Source organism: Thunnus albacares, chromosome 15, assembly GCF_914725855.1.
Source record: "Thunnus albacares chromosome 15, fThuAlb1.1, whole genome shotgun sequence".
NCBI lineage: Eukaryota > Metazoa > Chordata > Actinopteri > Scombriformes > Scombridae > Thunnus > Thunnus albacares.
This window is the reverse complement of record NC_058120.1, coordinates 28,469,896-28,490,412: the sequence shown is the minus strand read 5'-3', so window position 1 is coordinate 28,490,412 and position 20,517 is coordinate 28,469,896. Positions and strand designations below refer to the sequence as shown.

Genomic DNA, 20,517 nt, shown 5'->3' with positions numbered 1-20,517 from the left:
TGAATATGCTTAAGTATACATGAATTTTAAGAAAACAAACACTTGTGTAGGACATGAAGGAAGCTAAAAGACGTCTGCTAAAACACACAAGACAAACAGAATTACATTAAATAAAAAATAATGAGAATGGAAAGACTACACAATAAAGAAAACAAGAACAACAAGAAGAGAAAAATATATAGTATATATTATAACAATTATCTCTCATTCCAGTTGTCCAACAGTTAACACTGTGTTCGGTTAAGATGTTTTTTTTTTTTAAATGTAGCAGGAATCACCTCACCAGCTTATTATTTTATACATACAGCTGTATACAGTCGACACAAGTTAAAGATGTTTTGGTCACTAGGTCATTTGTATTCTTACATTTTTGACTCTTGACTCCTAACCCTAACCCTAACCCGTAGCGTGAAGATCAGGAAGATTTCACAACAACTTTATTTGGAGTCATAAAGAAGTTGCAGCATCTCTAAGAAACGTCATGATTATCCAACTCAGGAATAGTTTGTCCTTTGTGCAACAAGGTGGAAAGTAAAGATGGTGGATGGTTGTCTATTATCCATCACAATCCCCTAACCCTAGCCCTAATCCTAACCCCTAACCCTAACACCCTGACGCCCTAACCCTAACGCCCTGATGTCCTAACCCCAACCCCTAACCCCTGACGCCCTGACACCCTAACACCCTAACCCTAGCCCTAACCCTGACGCCCTAACCCCAACCCCTAACCCCTGACGCCCTGACGCCCTAACACCCTAACCCTAGCCCTAACCCTAACCCTGATGCCCTGACGCCCTAACCCTAACCCTGATGCCCTGACGCCCTGACGCCCTAACCCTAACACCCTAACCCTAACACCCTAACCCTAACACCCTAACCCTAACGCCCTGACGCCCTAACCCTAACGCCCTAACCATAACGCCCTAACCCTAACCCTGATGCCCTGACGCCCTGACGCCCTAACCCTAACACCCTAACCCTAACACCCTAACCCTAACACCCTAACCCTAACGCCCTGACGCCCTAACCCTAACGCCCTACAGAATTCAATCTGAGTTTTTGCAGAATCATCCAATAGCAACAACTTTCTGTTTGATGATCATTCGAGTTTGAGGCTCCCAAAAAGTTTCCTGGTAAATTCTTTGTAGTTAAAACGAGTCATATGTTCTTCTTTGTGTTTAATCTTATTGCTCCCTGAATTTTGTTTTAGTACATGAATATCAGTCACAGATAATTGTTACTTTGCTCAGCGGAAGCTCAGAGTTTTACAGTTTCTTGTAGTTTTTGTCAAAAAGTGGCAGCAGATTTTTAAGGGAGTGAAAAAAAACAAAAACATCTTCATGCTCTTTCTTTCTGTTTTTGCGGAACAGCAGCAGCTCGCAGGCTTCGATTTCTTTGTGGGATTTATTTCCACGTCTGCACTCGGTTCCCCCGCTGCTGCAGGAGTCAGATAGTTGGGGGAATCGATCAAGGTGTATTTTAGAGGGATAGCCTGTTCTCTCAACAGGGATCTAAATTTTAAAAGGCTTCTTTTTAAGTGGAGGACGAGGCGTGATCCCTCTCTGTGAAGAGGCGTCACTCTCTAAGTCTCTATCATTACCTGCTGACAGCCGGTCTTAGCTCGGGTCAGATCTCAAAGTCAATCTGTCCTCAGTTCCACTCCGAGAACAGAGAGAAAGAAGAGAAAGAAGGTGAACTCATCTTTTCACAAAGAAAAGGGAGGGAACCGGAGTGATTTATAGGCAGAGAAAAGGGAGGAAAAGGAGAGAAATACTTGGCACAGGGGATGAAGAGAGAAATTCGGCTTTTCTCAAAGAAAGGGAGAGAAATGGGAAGCGAGTGATTTTCAGATAGAGAAAAGAAAAGAACAGAGGACAAAATGCTCTTTTTTTTTTCAAGGAGAGTCTGCAGGTGGAGGAAGAAGTTTCACTTGTCAGGGTGAATGAGAAAAGGCAAAAGGATAAAAGAGGAAAATACCCATCTTTTCACAAAGAAAGAGGGATCAGAAAAAGCATTATAAGGTGTAAAAAGGGAGAGAAATAAGGTGCAGAACTTTTTCGGAGGAGGAGATATTTGCAAAAAAAAAAAAAAAAGAGAGAGAGGATAAAGGAGGATGTAGTGACGGTTTTACCGAAAGATGAAGGAAAAAAGAGGGTTGGTTGGTTTTAAAGAAATAAAGTAGAAAAGAAAAAAGTTAGAGATTGTTGTTCTCAGAGAGACAAGATCACAATCAAATCAAGTCAGTTTTATTTATATAGCAACCAAATCACAACAGAAGGTACGTCAGGACACACAGAGCAGGTCTAGTTCATACTCTTTAATTTACAGAGAGCCAACATTCCTCCATCAGCAAACACAGCGGCGAAGAAAAACTCCTCCTCCTCCTCCTCCTCCTCCTCACAATAAGAGCAAAGAAAGTTGACAGAACAGGATACAGCTTTATTATATTCTTTATATGTTTGTTTTTTTTCCTCAATAAAAGCAAAGGAGAGTGTTACAGCTTCACAGAATCATCAGTCAAGTTGTAGTTTGTAGGTTTTTCATGGGTCTGTTTTAAGAAAAGATCAGGACAGAACAGAACTAGACTGAAAATATAGAAACATTACTTGTGTTTTAACAATAAAAGCAGGAGAATAGAGGAGGGTGTGCTACAAAAAGTAGAGATTTTCCTCTCTGGTTCTCAGAGGACATGATGGAAACTGTCTTAATAACAAAAAAAAGAAGATATTCACTTTTTTTTTTTTTTAGAGAAATAATCACAAAGAAAAAGAAAAACAATTCTTAGTTTTTTAGACTAAAACACACAGGAAAAGAGTAAAAAGAGCATTTTGACATACAGAGAAGATGACAGTAAAGAGACAGACGAGATGTTTGGGGAAGAGAGAGAGAGAGAGAGAGAGAGAAGATCGAGAGACATATAAACACAGTGGAGGGGGGAAAAGGGAAGAGTGAGAGAGAGAGAGAGAGAGCGAGAGACTTGCACAGAAGTGAAAGCTCGGTGGATTTAAGCCTGCAGGCGTTTTAGCAGAGCTCGTCTCTCCGGACTAACAACGCCTTTAATGAATCCACACACACACACACACACACACACACACTAAAAGGCATTTTTTTTAATGTGACTGCAGACAAAACACACACATACCTGTGAAACTATCCACACAGGTACATTAGTTAAACACACAAAAAAAGCCTTTCGGGACAGACAAACACGAACAAACCTCGACGACATGAGACACAAACTGTAGAAAACACCAGACGAGGCGACATTTTTGACAGCAGAGAAAAAGTTGTTTTTGAGTGTTAATTCTCTTTACTTATTGTTTGCAGCATATACAGCACACAGGATCACAATAACATGGTTCATTCATACAATACAATCACCACACACACTTAATAAAACACTACAAACATGACAGAACACACCAGCTAGTAAAACTTTGCGTCCATTGAGAGCATGGATAGGTTTGGGAACATCAGAGGTTTGTGCTCTTGTGAAATGCACATTTTTTGTCTTTTTGGAGTTTAGAACGAGCTTTAAATTAAACAGAGAAGTCTGGAGGTTGTTAAAAAGGAGACTGTAATTTGCTGAAGGACTGTTAAAGTAGAAAATCTGTATCTCAAAGAGGACGTCGTGCACATTTTCAGCTCTGTATTTATATTCTGGAATATCTCTGGTGATTTACAGTCTCCTTTTTTTACATATTCATTTTTATATAGTTATGGTTTTGGAACTTTAACCACTTTTAACATCAGAACATCATCAGAACAGCATAAAAAAACAGAAAATCACAAAAAGCATGTGTCCCATTTAGAGGATAATTCTGTTTTTTACAAATTGGAGCTTATTTTTTTAGGTTTTTTTCCACCAATTCTATCAGTAATAATAATTAATAATAACAGGTTAATAACTGAGTGCTGACATCACTAAAATGAAACACAGTCACGACAGGCTGGAAGACGAAGTTTATCCAGATAATCTAAAGCATTTTATTTGGAGGTCAAACACCTGAAATGTCAGTACTAAACTCTCTTTGCACAGGAAAAGTGTGTGCACAAAACTACAGTAAATACGGTAGGTCAAAGTTAAGACTTTGCCTTCAAAACTGAGACAGAAGTTGCTCTTAATAATAAAGTTTAAATTGCCTTTTCCACATGGTGCTAATCTACGATCTGTATCTATCTTCTGTAGATGCACCAAATATCCTGGAAATTACTTTTATATTCTACTAAATTACCACAGCGAATACTTTTTGGAGGAAGCATAATACTGGATGAATTCTGTCAATATAATGAGTGTATTAATGTGTGCTCGTTTGTCTTAAATGATGGTTGAAAGTGCTGGCAAACCATCCATGAGAGACTATTTATATATATTACTTATATATTATTATATTGAGAAGGCGGTAGGTAATATAAGGTTTTTCGTCTCCCTGCTGCTTCTCAATCATGTGTGAATGTGTTTATTGTTGTTGTTACAACTTGTAGCTCATATTTTCTCATATTTTGTATAAAATGGAAATGTACACTGAAGTGAATGAGGACAAATAGAAGAAGAAATAGAAGAAAAATGTTGTTAATTAATGTATTCGGCGAGTCATAAAAATGTTGATACTAAACATGTCAGTAAAATGTTCATGGAGGCTTGTGTTGGTCGCCGGTGCAAAGACATGAAACATTTCAATGAGGAAAACAAGAAGAGACAATTAAAGTAATACCAAATAAAATAGAATAAAATAACAATAATATAAGATAAATTAACAATAGTGCTGCTTGTACAACATGAAAACTGGCTGCAAACTGTATCAGAAATGTGTTTCTTGGATATTAACAGCAGGTATGAATGTAAAGGCTCCTGATCAGATGTTATTATCCAGATAATGAAGAGATTAAAATAACTTTAGTACCATGTAAGGCAAGTTTATTGATATGAGCACCTTTCAACAGCAAGATGCTTTACATAAAACATAAAAAAAACCATTAAAACAACATGTGAAAGAAACATAAGACATTATAAAAAGGTCTGCTTAAATAAGATTTAAAAGAGTTAAATGTAGAATAAAAGTTACAGTGCAGTGCAAGATATGAATCAAAAGCCTTAAGTTTGATGTAAAAGAACTGAGAGTTGCAGCAGAACTCAGCTGCAGAAGTTTGTTTCAGGTATGTGGATCATAAAAACTGTTTCTCCAGGTTTAGTTTTGAGTCTGAAGACAGAAAGCAGACGTGTCCCGGCAGTCTGGACGGTTCATAACGTACATCAGAAATATATTTTTGTCCCTTTTTATCCTTGGATTGATTTGGAAGTGAAGAAAAACTTTCAAACTGTTCTGCAGTTGGCCAGCAGAGGGCGACAGAGGGACGATCTGTCCTGCTGTTTACAAAGAATACAGTCAAAAAATATAAAAGATATTTAGTCACACACACAGAGAGAGAAAGCACCGAAACACATCCCTCCATCCTCTGGCAGACAGAGAGGACGTTTCCATAAAGCAATTTCACAGCCGTAAATTACCTGCACGTCGTCACACACTCACACACTCATACACACTCACACACACACTCACACACACACACACTCACAGGGTAAATGGGGTAAAGGTAATCTAAAAAGGAGACCAGACTAAAGAGGAAATCCTGCAGATTAAACAGAAGGAAAGATGGAAGGAAGACAAGTGTAAGAGGAGAAAGATGCAGTTAAAAAAAAACAAGGAGATGTAAACATGTAAAAAAAGGGAAAGAGAGATTAAAAAAAAACATGTCTGTGTGTGTGAGAGAGAGTGAGAGAGAGAGGCGTGACATTGACCAAAAAAAAAAAAAGAGGAAAAGAAAGTGAGGTAGAGAGACTTTAAAAGGGAATATAAGTCCTTTAATCTATCGGTCTCTCTCCTGCAGCCTCGGGCGAGCCTCCAGCACTCTCTCTCTCTCTCTTTCTCTCTTCCTCTTCCTCTCCTTCATTAGCGGGCGATCAGAGAGTGAGTGATTTAATGGAGGAGTAAGAGGAGAGGGTTAACGTGGTGGAAACCTCACCTGCAAGACTAAGAGAGAGAGAGAGAGAGAGAGAGAGAGAGAGAGAGAGAGAGAGAGAGAGAGAGAGACAAAGACAAGAGACTGAAGTGGCAAAAGACAAAACCTTAAACCTGCAATAACAGATTGTTTTTTTGGCCACTTGGGGGCAGCAGAAACAGGAAGTGAACTTGTTAGCAAACAGCTGGTGAATCTGAGTCCAATATTCATTCTGTTTTCTACCAACTCCTGAGTTTTTCTCCAGAAACAGCCGCCTGCTACGTCTTAAAACGACGCTATGAGAGCGCCGAGAGTGAACCCGAAACAGTAAAAGTGCAGCAGGACAGATAAACGATGAGCTGAAACTCTCTATAAAGCTGCTAATCCTCTGTAGGTTCATCACTACGAGAGACCGTTTCTGTTCGACTGCCACCTGTTAACAAATCTGTCATGTTGTGGAGTAATAACAGTGTTTGAATTCACACATTAAAAGGATAAGCCTGGTGATTTTCTATATTTTTTCTTCTTCTCAATAAATCTCATGTGTGTATCCAAAGCCTGTCACACCGCTGTACTGGGTGACGTGTTCCTTTGTCCCTGAAGATGGTTGTTAACCGTAATAACCCTCTAGACTGAGGCAGGACGCCGCTGCACACGTTCTGTTTACAGCTTCGCTAGCTTGTTGCTATGTTACATGTCACAAACCTCTTGACTTTGTTCTACATTGTAAATTTCTCAAATAGCTTCAGTGCAAAGTGAAGAGGATGTGTCATATAGCACAACAAGCTAGTAAAGCCGTTTCTAAACCAGTTACAGTAACCAGCATCTTCTGGGATGCAGGAACATGTCACCCAGTGTGACGATGTGACTCTTTGACGTGTTTTTAATAAGACATATCAGGCTTTGATATACACATGATACTTGTTAGTAGATCATTGTTGGTTTGGATCCAAACATAAGAAGAAAAATATAGAAAATCAGCAGAATGATCCTTTAAAGGGGGACAAATATTTGCGCTAGAGGGCCAGATTTGCAGTTCTGTATATTTTGCAGGTGAGGAGTGAACATCAGCCGACAGTCTGCTTTCACATGTGAGACAGTGTGTATATTCAGTACGCAGCAGCAGAGTGCAGCCTGCTGTTGTTATAAAGCCTTGTATGAGTGTGTGTGTGTGTGTGTGTGTGTGTGTGTATGTGTGTGTGTGTGTGTGTGTCCTCTTCCATTGGACATGCTGATACACTGAGCTGCTCTCTGAGGACCTGCAGTCATCTGAACAGGCAGCCGTATGTGTGTGTGTGTGTGTGAGTGAGTGTGTGCATTCATTGTGTCGTTATTTACTCTGCCGTACAAACAAAGCAAGGTCACATTCAAGGTGACGTGATCTCACCATCTCTGCCTTAACATGCAAACAAGTTATTTTCCCCTCCATCTCTCTCTCTCTCTCTCTCTCTCTCTCTCTATGAATAGGCAAATAGAAAATGAATGAGCGCCGGCCGCCCGACCAAAGTCAATTAGAGCAGCCCTGGGGATGTCGTCTTAAACAATGCTATTAGTTTCTAATAGTTTTTAATTACTGGCCTTCTTTTTATATAAATCACCGTCCTACTTTCTCTCTCTTTCTTCTCTGTCGTGGAAAAACCTATTTGTGTCCGTAATTAAATGGAGGAGAGGGATATGAATTTAGTGGCCCTCGCTTCTCGTCTCCGACTGTTTCTGTTTGAGCGGCTCCTGATTAATGCCAATACATATTGCTTGAGATAACCATTTAGTGGTTAATTTAGCCAAATTTATTGTCGGCATGCCGTCGCAGGGTGGAGCAGGGGTTGGGAGGAAGGGGAGGAAGAGGAGGGGGAGGAGGGGGAGGAGGGGGGGGGGGGGGGGGGGGGGGGTCGCCACCACCTCCTGAGGCTGCAGAGGTGGGGGTGGTGGTGGTGGTGGTGGGGGGGACTGATGCAGTGACACAGCACTATCTGGTGGAGAAAGACGGGTACTGCAGCTTGTTCAGGTGTATCAGTTTGTTGTTGCGGTGGTGGAAAAACCTTTATTTAGATTAAAGTCATGTGCAAAAGGTGACGTAGTTTACTGAGAGGAGGCTGACATGTGAGTGTGTGTTCTCAATCCTCTACAATTTACTGTTTGGGGCGATTTTCATGGTTTCTTATGAGATGAAGAAGAACATGAGGGAGAAAAAGAGAACGAATGAAGGATGGAACAAAAGTAAAATAAATAAAGACTTCATTATATAAATGTTGTTGTCAGTGTATAAAGACAAAATATATAATAAGACCCTGAAAGTGTGAATTAATCCAATAAAGTTTTTCTTTTTATAGTAATAACAATGTTAGATTTTTAAAAGAAAAAAGACTTTTTATTTCAAAATGTCAGTTTTCCAAATTCTGTTTTTATTTCACAGTTTATTCCAGACTGCAGTTTGGACTGAACGCTGGTCTTTCTCTGGAGATTCTGGACCATCATCTGTGTTGAATATTATATAATATTTGAATAATTTAAATTCTCTGATAATAGAAGTGTGTGTTTGAACTTTATCCTTAAATGTAGCTTTCAAGTCTGATTAAATAGAAGTTATGTTTGCATGAATAATCTCAGAGGATATAATGTCATATTTAATATTTTTGGAGGGAGATGAGTTTACTACAAGTCTTTTATTTGTTCCTAATCAATGTTTTTTTTTGTTTTTTGTTTTTTTTGTGCCTCGATCACACTGATGATGTCGTTCTTTGTCCAAACCAAATAGACCTGAAAGAATAAAGATGAACAAACTTTACTGTATTTTTTCCTCTGCTGTATAGACTCACCCTCTTACAGTACAAGTTGACCAAGTCTCCGTCAGTCACATGACCTCACCTGGCAGGCATGTTTGTCCACCTTCAGAAAGTAAAATTTAACATGTAAACATATTGGTATGAGATATGAACATGCATCATGGAAATACAGAATTTTCATGTTGTGACGTGTGTGTGTTGTCTCAGGTCTATCAGAGACACACACACACACACACACACACACACACACACACACACACACACACACACACACGGAGGCCGGCAGTGTGTGTTGGTCTGATTAATGACGGCAGCAGCGGAGCAGTTCTCCACCAGCTGTCACATGACATCCGATGGCTCCTCTCTCTCTTTTCCTTCCTGATATCAAACTAAATCCACCATGAAACAACAACCCACCTCCTCTTCCTCTCTCTCTCTTCCTCTCTCTCTCTCTCTCTCTCTCTCTCTCTCTCTCTCTCTGCCTCAGTGATGAATAAGGGTCAGTGTGTGACGAAGTACTACCGGTGGATCCAGAAGAACGGCGGTTACATCTGGATCCAGTCCAGCGCCACCATCGCCATCAACGCCAAGAACGCCAACGAGAAGAACATCATCTGGGTCAACTACGTCCTCAGGTCAGAGGTCAACCAGGCTCAGACGAGGACTGACTGAATAAATGAAAGAATAAAGCACATAAACACAAGAATGAGCAAACAGTAGTAAATTAATGGATTTATTCAACAAATTAAAGAGTTAAATTAGTTCAGTTTATTATTTCAGACTCAGACAGGAAGACGGTCGGCAGCTCTGAATGTATCACTTAATGTATTAAAGACGAGTTAAATTATAACATTACACAGTAGTACACAGTAGAATTAAGTATAATAAGGACAAAAAGAGAAATAAACTTGTACATTAAGTATTATTTTTGGGGTTTTAGGAGTTTTTCTTGTTGAACTATAAAAAGTTGGAATATAGCTGAATATAAGTAAGAAAATGAATAAAGTTGGGTTTTGTTACTGAATGTTGTGTTTTATTTTTATAGACTTAGACAATTTACCAGCATGGAGACGTATATTCTGCTGAATTCACCATGAAAACCAGTTTAGAATGAATGTCGGCTTTTATTTAACGATTTACAGAAGAAAAATGTCAAAAAAACTTTTGTTACTGAAACAAAGTGTGTCTGTCTGTGTGTGTGTGTGTGTTTGTGTGTGTCTGTGTGTGTGTGTGTGTGTGTGTGTGTGTGTGTGTGTGTGTGTGTATGTGTGTGTGTGTATGTGTATGTCTGTGTGTGTGTGTGTGTGTCTGTCTGTGTGTGTGTATGTGTTGTGTGTGTGTGTGTGTGTGTGTGTGTATGTGTGTGTGTGTTTGTGTGTGTGTGTCTGTCTGTCTGTGTGTGTGTGTGTGTCTGTGTGTGTGTGTGTGTGTGTGTGTGTGTGTGTGTGTGTGTGTATGTGTGTGTGTGTATGTGTATGTCTGTGTGTGTGTGTGTGTGTCTGTCTGTGTGTGTGTATGTGTGTGTGTGTGTGTGTATGTGTGTGTGTGTTTGTGTGTGTGTGTCTGTCTGTCTGTGTGTGTGTGTGTATGTGTGTGTGTGTGTGTCTGTCTGTATGTGTGTGTGTGTGTGTGTGTGTGTGTGTGTGTGTGTGTGTGTGTATGTGTGTGTGTGTGTGTCTGTCTGTATGTGTGTGTGTGTGTGTATGTGTATGTGTGTGTGTGTGTCTGTCTGTCTGTGTGTGTGTGTGTATGTGTGTGTGTGTGTGTGTGTGTGTGTGTGTGTGTGTGTGTGTGTGTGTGTCTCTACAGTAATCCAGAGTATAAAGACACGCCCATCGACATCGCTCAGCTGCCCAACCTACCAGAGAAAACCTCTGAATCCTCCGAATCGTCCGACTCTGAATCCGAGTCCAAAGAAAACTCAGGTATCATTATTATTGTGTCTTGTGTGTATTATTTATATTTATGTAACTGCCAAATACACTTAAAGAGCCATAAACTCCAACCGCATTAGGGGATGCTGTAAAGACAGAGACACTGAACAAGTCTATACAATCATATACACTTTCTGCAGGAAATGCACATCCGAGTTCTTTGAGACTGGTTGTATAAAGGGCGGAAAAAAGAGAAGAAACTACATATAAGAATTATGGACAGAAAGAAAAAGAGAAAACACTGCAGCTGAGACAAAAAAGGAAACCTTCAACAGTCACATTAGTGTATTTGATCTACTTGATTTTCTGTGTTTTTTATATAACATTCAGAATAAAACAAGTCTTTCACACTTACAACATGCGTATAAAACCTGTATGATTCCCTCCAAGTGTTACCAGTATAATAACTACCGGTGAGAAATAAAGCCTGAACAAGAGAAAGCCAAGGATATTTTATCAGTCGGTGCCAGTGTGGCGTCCGTGCCAGGCTGGATGGTGATGAACGCCAACAGCTGCAGGGACCGAGAGAACACTGGCACTGCTGCAAACTGCCACAAAATGCCATCGAACTCTGAATAATTCCACTAAACACCACAAAAATACCTTCAAATCTCACATAACAACACAGAACACCACAGAAGAAGATGCCACAAAAAGCCTCAAAAACTCTGTCAAGCAGGCAAAAAAGATATTTTATAATGTTAAAAGAAAGGAGAAAGATAAATACAATAAACAAAAAAAACTACAGTGATAAAAAGAGGATAAAAGGAGGTAAAATCAGGAGATAAAAAAGATAAAACAGGTAGTAAATAAGCTGATAACGGTAAAAGGCAAATAAAAGGTTGAGTTAATTAAAAGCAAAAGCATAAAAATAAGTTTTGAGCTGCTTCTTGAAAATATCAACAGAAGATGTTTGTCTAATATGCGGCGGGAGTTTGTTCCAGATGTTTGGTGCGTAGCTGCAAAAAGCTGCATCAACATAACTTTGTGCATTTTGTTAAGCGACCAAAGCGAACGGTTTGGAACATATTCTGACAAGCAATCTGACCTTTTTGGGCTTTAAAAACAAGTAAAAGAATTTTAAAATCTATCCTCAACGTTACAGGTAGCCGGTGCGATGGTTGCGGGCGCTGATACTGGTGTAATATGTTCCCTTTTCCTAGTTTTGGTTAAAATTCTTGCTGCTGAATTTTGAATGAGTTGCAGCCGATCAATGGTTTTATTTGGTAAGCCAGTATAAAGTGCATTGCAATAATCTAAGCGTGAAAAAACAAAGGCATGAGTGAGTTTCTTGTGCATCTTCCAAAGTAAGGTTTGGTCTGACTCTTGCAATGTTTCTTAAATGATAAAAAGCTGTCTTTGTAACGTTGTGGACTTTTAAAATTCAATTCAGAATCAAAGATAACATCCAAGTTTTTTACTTCTAGTTTAATCTGTAGAGCTAAATCTCCAAGCCTGCATGAAAGTTCTTCTCTTTGTACATCTGTGCCAATTATAAGAACTTCTGTTTTATCTTTATTTAATTTAAGGAGGTTGTATGATGCTCGAGAGGCAATCTGTCAAAGGGATTAAGGGCATCTTTGTCGTCTGGCGCTACAGATAAATATAACTGGGTGTCATCTGCGTAACAATGAAAATTTACACCATGGTTGCAAACAATTTCTCCAATCGGGGAGTATATACAGGGAGAACAGTAGAGGACCAAGGATTGAACCCTGAGGAACACCAAAGAGAAAGTCACGCTTGTTGGAGACATTTTCACCAAGGCTGACAAAATAGGAAGAGTTGCTGCTTCCTGCTCTGATCAGTGAAATAAAACATATTATGACTCTTGTCTTTGTCCTCCAGCAGCAGTTTCCCCCTCATTCGTTTCTGCTGCACAGCAGTATTTAACTTACACGCTGTCTGGTTTGACTAAACTGTCATTTTCGCAGTGTGAACAAACTAAAAACTCAAAACCTGCTTAGAATTAGTTTGTAGTCTGGATTTGAGACGCAGCGTCTAACTTTACGCAGCACTGACAGCATCCAAACAATAAAAAAATATATGAAATACATGATTTAATAACCAAATAGTCAGGTAACAGTATTAAGAACACTATAATTACTAAAAATACAGATGTCATCCTTATTATTATTATTATTAGATATGTTATTTTGCATTACCCATTCAATTTATTTCTCTGCAGCTTTTTTTTATCAATGCATCTTTGCTTAGTAAACAAAAAACAAAAAGTAGCTTTTATTACAGACACGTGTTGGTGTCAGACATGTTTCTGTAGTTTATAGATCTTCACATTTATTGTTGGTCTCATTTTAGATCATTTTTAAAAATATTAATTGTTGATGGATTACTTCCAGTGTTTGTCATTTGGTTCCTCTTTTCAACTGTATAAATGAAGATGTTTCATATTGTGAATCTGATCTTTTAGAGGTTTAAGTTTTGTTGACATCATTCTAATATGTTATAAAATACAAAATATCAGACGTTGTCATGAACAGACTGATTAAGTCTTTGATTTATTTCCATCATTCGCTCTGATCCATCAACTATTTAACAATATGGAGACAGCTGCTTGTTGTCTAACATGGTCCATGACTGAAATGTTGCATTTCTACTACAAAGAGCATAAATTCAACATTTTAATTAAGTATTAGCTTCCAGAAATCAAAGATAGACCTTAAGATTAAATATAAATAGCATCACATCCGTGATACAGCACAATAAATAACATAGAAGTCCTGATAAAACTCAAAAAATTTAGGAAAAATGAGAAAGCTGTCATAAATAACAATGATGTAAAATCCAAAAATGACAGTAAGTTTAGTTCTAGTTGAATGTTTTGGGCCATTTTACCTGATTAGTTACTGAAACCTGTCCACCAGAAACACAGCTGAACCTGATCATCCATACAGACGACTAAATTAAAAAGACTGACGTCCTCATTCAGATCCAGAAACACAAATCAAGGATTAAATTCATGTGTCACCAACGTTTCAAGCTTCCAATCCAGACAGACACTCAGCTCCCGACAGCGGCCAGTATAGTTGAATTTAACCCAACACGAGGCCTCCACCTCCAGCATAATATTATCAAGTCATGCAGCCTGCGTTGGCATGATAAGAATCAGTGCCAGCTGTTATTCTTCCTGGAGGAGAGTGATTCTGGCTCGCCTTGTCGGCTGTAAACTGAAGCCAGCTGCTGCACGCAGGCGGCCAGCTTCGGCCCGGGCTCCAACAGGCCCGCCCGAGGTGCTCAGGCTCAACGTATTCTAAAATGAGATATCTGCCCTTTGACCTTTGCTCTGTCAGGATAGGATGCGTGTATAATAATTGCATCAGCGCCAGTTTGAAGCTCCGAGAGTGCAGCGTATGATCAGCAGCATTGTTTCTGTTTGGAGTCAGGATCTGTGTTGTGTGGTCCATGAATAGGCCAGTAATTGTGCAAAGAAAACATTTACATCTATAAGAGATACCTGTTAGAGAAGTCTGATAGACCTTTGTTTTCTGAGATGAGTCATGTCTGGATTATTACCAAAGTGTTAAGATCAAGCGAGGTGGGGTTTAGCAAATAAGCGCCACATTAGGAGGGGTTATGAGAGGTATATAATTTAATGTCTCGGTGTGCTTTGTATCGCTCTTTATGCAGAGTAAACTTGTTCACATCGAACTCTACCAGCTTCCTGTGTATTTCTTTGAGTCTTATAAGTTTTGAGTTTAATACTAAGTTGCAGGTGACCTGAAGATTTATTGGCCCGTCTGAAGATTTCCCACGACGGTTGCCTTTCACGCTCTGGAAACAGGCAACACTACCTCGGACTTAACATTAAACTTAGTGAAATATTGCAAGAACAGTCCGACTCAGTGTGAGTCTCCGAGCCTGCACGGCAGACGTCAAAGCTACTATAAGTCTTCAAATCTTATTAACGGAGCGATAATTTCCAAAATAACCACCAGCACACTTATCAGAGGGTCTGAATTTAGAGATTGAGACCAGAATGACTTGTTGAAAATAATGTTTGACTCAGTATTTCTAGAGAGAAGTTGAGGCTTTTTTAATGGGAGTCAGTTGGAGCATCCAGTGGAAGGTGCTTCAGCCTCCCAGTATCTCTCTAATCTCACCAGCTCAATAAATTCATACAGTTTAAAGACATATTTGCAGCCTTGACTCCTGTGTCTCTGTGTCCATTCCTCTTTTGTGGAGCAGGTTTGTATTCTGACAGAGGAGGTTAAATAAAACTCGATGGTGCAACACGGCTAACGAGCTACGATAGCTTCTCCGTTTAGGGCCTCTCCAGTCCTAGATCGATACCGTCGAGACGGTTAATTCGGTGTAAATTCACGTGTCAGAGTTCACCAAAGTTGAACTCGACATGAAAGATTAAATCAAGTGAATCGCTGGGAAAGTTCTGTTGTGAGCTGCACCCTCGAAATGTTACTGCGTCCAAGTGGGAGAAGCTGTTGCCAAGTAAAAAAACTGAAATATTCATTTAGAAGCTGAGAAGGATGCTGCAGTTCTCTGTTGCCGTGGTAGCTATGATGTCTGGTTTTATAATGACCACTTAAATATTTACTGCAGACAAAAGACAATTAAGAAAACATGCAGAACATTAAACACCAGGCATGTACCATGTATCCTTAATGTGCTTTTAACCCATTAAATACCTGTAATGATGTCATATACATGTCATATGTAATGATGATGTAACGCTGGTTATCTATTAACGATATTCACGGCATTAAAGCTACTTTGGGGTCGTGCACAATGTTAATAAAACATGTCTGCTTCCTAAAATATTACAGATTGTCCACTGTAGTGACTCAATGTTCCAGCTTTTAGTTTCTGTCTTGCATCAGATGTTGTGTTTTAAAAAAATATTTTATATTATTGTCAGTAAACCAAACCAAAAACTCCGTCTGACCCCCAGGAAACATCTAAAAATCACTGATATATGTTCAGTTGCAGCCAGAGAATAAATCTGTTTTGCTTGGAAATCACACTTAATGGAGATACAGGGTTCTCCCCAGACAAAACAATTGAGTCGACATTTTCAGGCTGCCATGAGGGAGGAAGAGCGCTGCCAGCTGGGCAGCTGCTGGCCTCAGAGTGCTGGCAGGGACTGAAGCCTGTGTGTGTGTGTGTGTGTGTGTGTGTGTGTGTGTGTGTGTGTGTGTGTGTGTGTGTGTGTAATGGGCTGGACAGAGTCAACATGCCTGAACAGCAGCAGCTACAGATACTGAACACACATTAGTAAGATCACAACACAACAACAACACAACAACAACAACAACACATGGAAATCCTGTCGGGAGACATAAAAGAATCAACACCTGAGATTAGTGTCGGTCGGGTAAAGAAACGTCTTTTTGTCTTCATTTTTCTTGCTACAAATATGCTTTTTTTTATGCTGAATCAGTCGAGAAGTTTAAAAAAGTAAAATTATTATTAGCTGCATCACATCAGTTGAAATGTTTTGTGCAAACGTTCATGATTCCATGAGGATGAACACTAATGATTCTGGTGATTTCCTGGACTCTAATGAAATTTCCTGCAGACCTTTTCCTCCTCACGCTTCCCTCAGGACAAACTTTTTTTTTTATTAGTATTTTGATCGTTTTATCCAACACATTTGTATTGAAACTGGCAGGACTTTACTATTTTTGCAGAGGAGATTTTTATACTTTTATTAAATACAGATCAGCTCAGTTATGGAATAAATACCAGCAACAAAACCATCCTCTCTCACACACTTAAACTAATAATCTAATTAACTAATTATATATTAATATTATTATATACTATATGTGCCAACAATAAAATAAACACGTGCCAATCAGTGTATTCTATACAATTAATAGACATTAAAAACAGTAATAAGCTGTAATATGGTCATATCTTGTCTTTCTTTCCAGTTTTTGTTGAAATGTCTTCATAAGCCCTTTTGGGGTTTTTTTAAAATATCACCAACACAATTCTTTTATTACTCATTTAACATATTTTGGGGGGTTTGTGTCTTTGTGTATTATTTGTGTAAATAAATAAACTAAAACTAAACGTATTAGTTAACAGTAGAGAGATGGCAGGAAGTTTACAGCGGCTCTGTGAGGCTGCGTTTAGGTACGTTTCATTTATCGTTATCAGGATGTTAGCTGACATGCTAATGCTTAGCAGGTAAAGTTTACCATGGTTTTAGGATGTTGGAATATTTATATAATAATATACAAAGTTATTTTCCAGGTACATGTGTTGCTTCACATCTAAGATCTCAAAACTCAAAGGTGTCTTAGAAACTTTTGCCACTTTTTTTGAAACTTTTTAGCTAAATCCATCTCTTTACATTCTAATGTTCAGCCTCTTTTATTTTCAGTCTGCGTCGCCATTTTTAACCAACTCGCTTCTTTCTTCTCACTAGACAACGAGAACGCCAAGCCAGAGGGGAAGTCAGGCCACCAATCAGAACGCAGCGAAGACCCGGAGGCTGACAGCAAGCGTCAGCAGCAGCCCGGCCAACCGCACTGCTCCTCCGAACAGGAAATGAAACGCCAGGAAGAAGGAGACAGCTCCAGTAACCCCGAGAGTCAGGACAGTGACGACAGCCTGGAGCCTTCAGACGGAGAGGCTGAGGAGCAGGAGGAGGTCAGGGGAGGAGGAGGAGGAGGAGGAGGAGGAGGAGGAGGTGGAGGTGGCAGGTTGGGGAGGTTAACAGGACTGGGTGGATTAGGGGGACTGAGCGCCATCGGAGGACTGGGTAATCTTGGTGGGCTTCATATTAAAGTGGAGCATTATGGAGAGGGGGAAGAAGTTCAGCTGCACAACTCGCAAACTTCTTCGTCAGAGGAGGAGGAAGAGGAGGATGAGGACGATGACGAGGAAGAGGATGGAAGTGTGCAGGATTGCGACAGCGCCAACCCCGGAAACAAACATCAGAAGAGGCGGAAGAGGAGGAAAGTGCAGAAATGGGACGGGACCCGGAGCAGGAGGCTCCGCCTCTCCTCCACCACGCCCAGCCCCGTCGCCATGGGAGACACCACGCCGCTGGTCGACCCCTCACAGGGTGCCTCCTCCGCCTCCTCCCACCTCCTCACCTCCTCCTCCGGCTCCCCAAACGCAGCTGCGACGTCCTCGGTCCTGAAAATCAAGACGGAGATGGCAGAACCGATCAACTTCGACAACGACAGCAGCATCTGGAACTACCCGCCCAACAGAGAGATTTCCAGAAACGAGTCTCCGTACAGCATGACCTCCAAGCCGGCTGCTCCGGGGACCCACGAGACCTTCCCCTCACCCCAGGGAGGCTCTCTCCAGGTGGCTATCCCCGACTCCGTCCTCACCCCTCCTGGAACCGAGGGAGGAGCGGGAGGAGTGAGGAAGCCTCCTTACAACGGGAGCTCAGCTCCGTCTTCTGCTTCCAGCGCTGCGAGTCTAGCTCCTCCCTCCAGCGCCTCCTCTGCGGACCCCTTGTCCCCTCCTCTCTCCGCTTCCCCACGGGACAAGCAACAAGGCACGCCCACCACCTCTTCCTCTTCTTCTTCCACTTCTTCATCCTCTTCCTCGTCCTCGTCAACCCCTTCCTCCTCGCTGCTGTACTCCGGCGATCTCGAGGCGCTGCAGCGCCTGCAGGCGGGTAACGTCGTGCTCCCTCTGGTCCACCGGGTCACGGGGACTCTGGCGTCCACCAGCACGACGGCTCCACGGGTCTACACCACCGGGACCATCAGGTACGCGCCGGCGGACGTCACCCTGGCTATGGCACAAGGCAACCTCCTCCCCAACGGCGCCATGAACTTTGTCGACAGCTCGGGGTTCGGCCTGGACCCGAAGACGCCCATGGAGATGCTCTACCACCACGTCCACAGGCTCAACATGTCGGCAGCGGCGGCCGCCGGACCGTTTGTCGGCTCCCCGGCGGCTACGGGAGGAAACGGCGCCCTGGGAGGCCAGATGCCGACGGCGGCCAACGTTTTCACCACGGCGGAGGGACTTTTCTCGACGCTACCGTTCCCGGTGTACAGCAACGGGATCCACACCACGCAGACAACTCTGGAGAGGAAGGAGGATTAACGCAAAACATTCGAGACCGCATTACTGTGTTTCCGGAATCAACAACTGTGTCAAAGTAAAAGACTACTCACTCGTTAAAAAAAAAAAAGAAAAAAAAGAGACTATTTACTTGCTATCTTTTATCAACACGGTGTAGCACTGTGTTTCCGAGAGGGGAGAACGGACAGGAAATGGATGACAGATGTACTCTAGCACTTTGAATCTGAGCAACTGAGCTTGTGTAATAGACATGAATGACCCTCCAACATGCCCCCCCCTCCCTCCCCCTCCCCCTCCTCCTCCCCCCCTCCCCCTTTTTCTATCTTTTTTCTCTCTGCTCCTCATCCTCCTCTCCTCCGCTCTCTCTCTCTCTCTTTGCTCCTGTTTCTTGCGATCAGCAAAGTTTTTTCTCCTGAACGAATGAACAAAAAAAAAAAAAAAACCAACAACAAAAAACAGACTATTCTTTATTGTAAAGAATTCCTTTTTTGCCTACAGAGAATTCATATTGCCGAAGGACTCCGCTGGAGCCTGACGGGGATAAATTTTTATTATTTGACTTGTTTCTGTTGCATCTTTATGAAGATGCTGATTGTGTGTATTTAAAGGAGGACGGTACAGGGATTTGTAACGGACAGAAAACTCTATGCGGCTCTGCTCTCCTCTGCATCTTGATGTGATCAAGACTTGAAAAGAAAGTTTTTAAACCGAGAGGAGGGCGCTCGCTCCCCCGCACCTGACAAGAGGTGTCACGAGATAAATAATCTTTTGAAAAAAGGTTTTTGAGGACGTTTCTCGATTGAGGGAATAGTTTAGAGAATTAAAATGCTGTTTTTTTTTTCTTTTATTTCTTCCTTTTTTTTATAAAATATTCTAGCTCAGATTTAACTTACGAATCAAGCATTAAGAAGAAAAACAAAAAAAAAAAAGCAATTTCAGCCGGGTAAAGACCTGTGAATTATCGAATGTTACTACTTCCTCTTTTATCCCAGGAGTTTACCTACAGGTCTCGCACCAAACATAACCTCCTCTGCATCTCTCTTCCCATTCTCAAATCTGTCTTCTTTCTTCACTCTGTCTATCTCATCATTTAACCTTTTTTTTTTTCACATTTCTACCTTGTCTTATCAACAGATTCATGGTGCTACCGACCGTCCAGTAACCCTGATTCAGCTGGCTGATGTGGGTGCTGTAAACGAACCCACAGCTTGTCGACAGACTGATCGTTTCTTTTTTGGAGGGGGAACAATTTTAAAAAAAGTTTTGTTTTGGTTTTTTTTTTCCTCTTCTGACCTTCAGGAAAGTCAGAAATACAGTAAGAACCTCTAAATCAGCAACGTCATCTCCATGTTTCATCGTATGTTTGTCTTAAAAAAAACAACAACAACAAACAAAAAAAAAAACGCTCAACCTGATTGGGCCACCAGGGGGAGCTCCGCATGGCAACATGGAGTTGATTGGTTGAGATTTAAGCTGTTTTTTTTTATTTTTTATGTATTTTCTAACTTGATCACTTTTAATTCTCAGTGAGACTGAGGCTAATTAGCTAGCGTTGCTAACTTGAAAAATGAATGTTAAAAACCTCGACCGGCTCCTGTTTGATCACTGTTTTATTGTTTTTAACTACTTTTCTTCTTCTTCGTTTTTTTTTTTTTCCTCCTCCATTTCTTCTTCTTCTTCTTCTTCTTCTTCCTAAACCGGAATCACCTCCACAAAAATTTTTTCCTAAACAATCCACTCTCTTCCATCTCATCGCCGGA

General features: G+C 40.9%; 1 protein-coding gene across 2 annotated transcripts in view; it reads left to right on the top strand.

Annotated features, from left to right (window-relative positions):
- The window catches only part of LOC122998234 (neuronal PAS domain-containing protein 3), a 370,534-nt gene extending 350,937 nt beyond the window's left edge, over positions 1–19,597 (top strand). For both annotated transcript variants that reach the window (XM_044375006.1, XM_044375007.1), the window contains 3 exons: positions 9,271–9,418; positions 10,593–10,708; positions 17,130–19,597. In XM_044375006.1, coding sequence (XP_044230941.1) covers positions 9,271–9,418; positions 10,593–10,708; positions 17,130–18,778 — 1,913 coding nt within the window. In that variant the 3' untranslated portion in view covers positions 18,779–19,597. The remainder of the gene's footprint in view (positions 1–9,270; positions 9,419–10,592; positions 10,709–17,129) is intronic.
- The last annotated feature ends 920 nt before the right edge of the window (positions 19,598–20,517 follow it).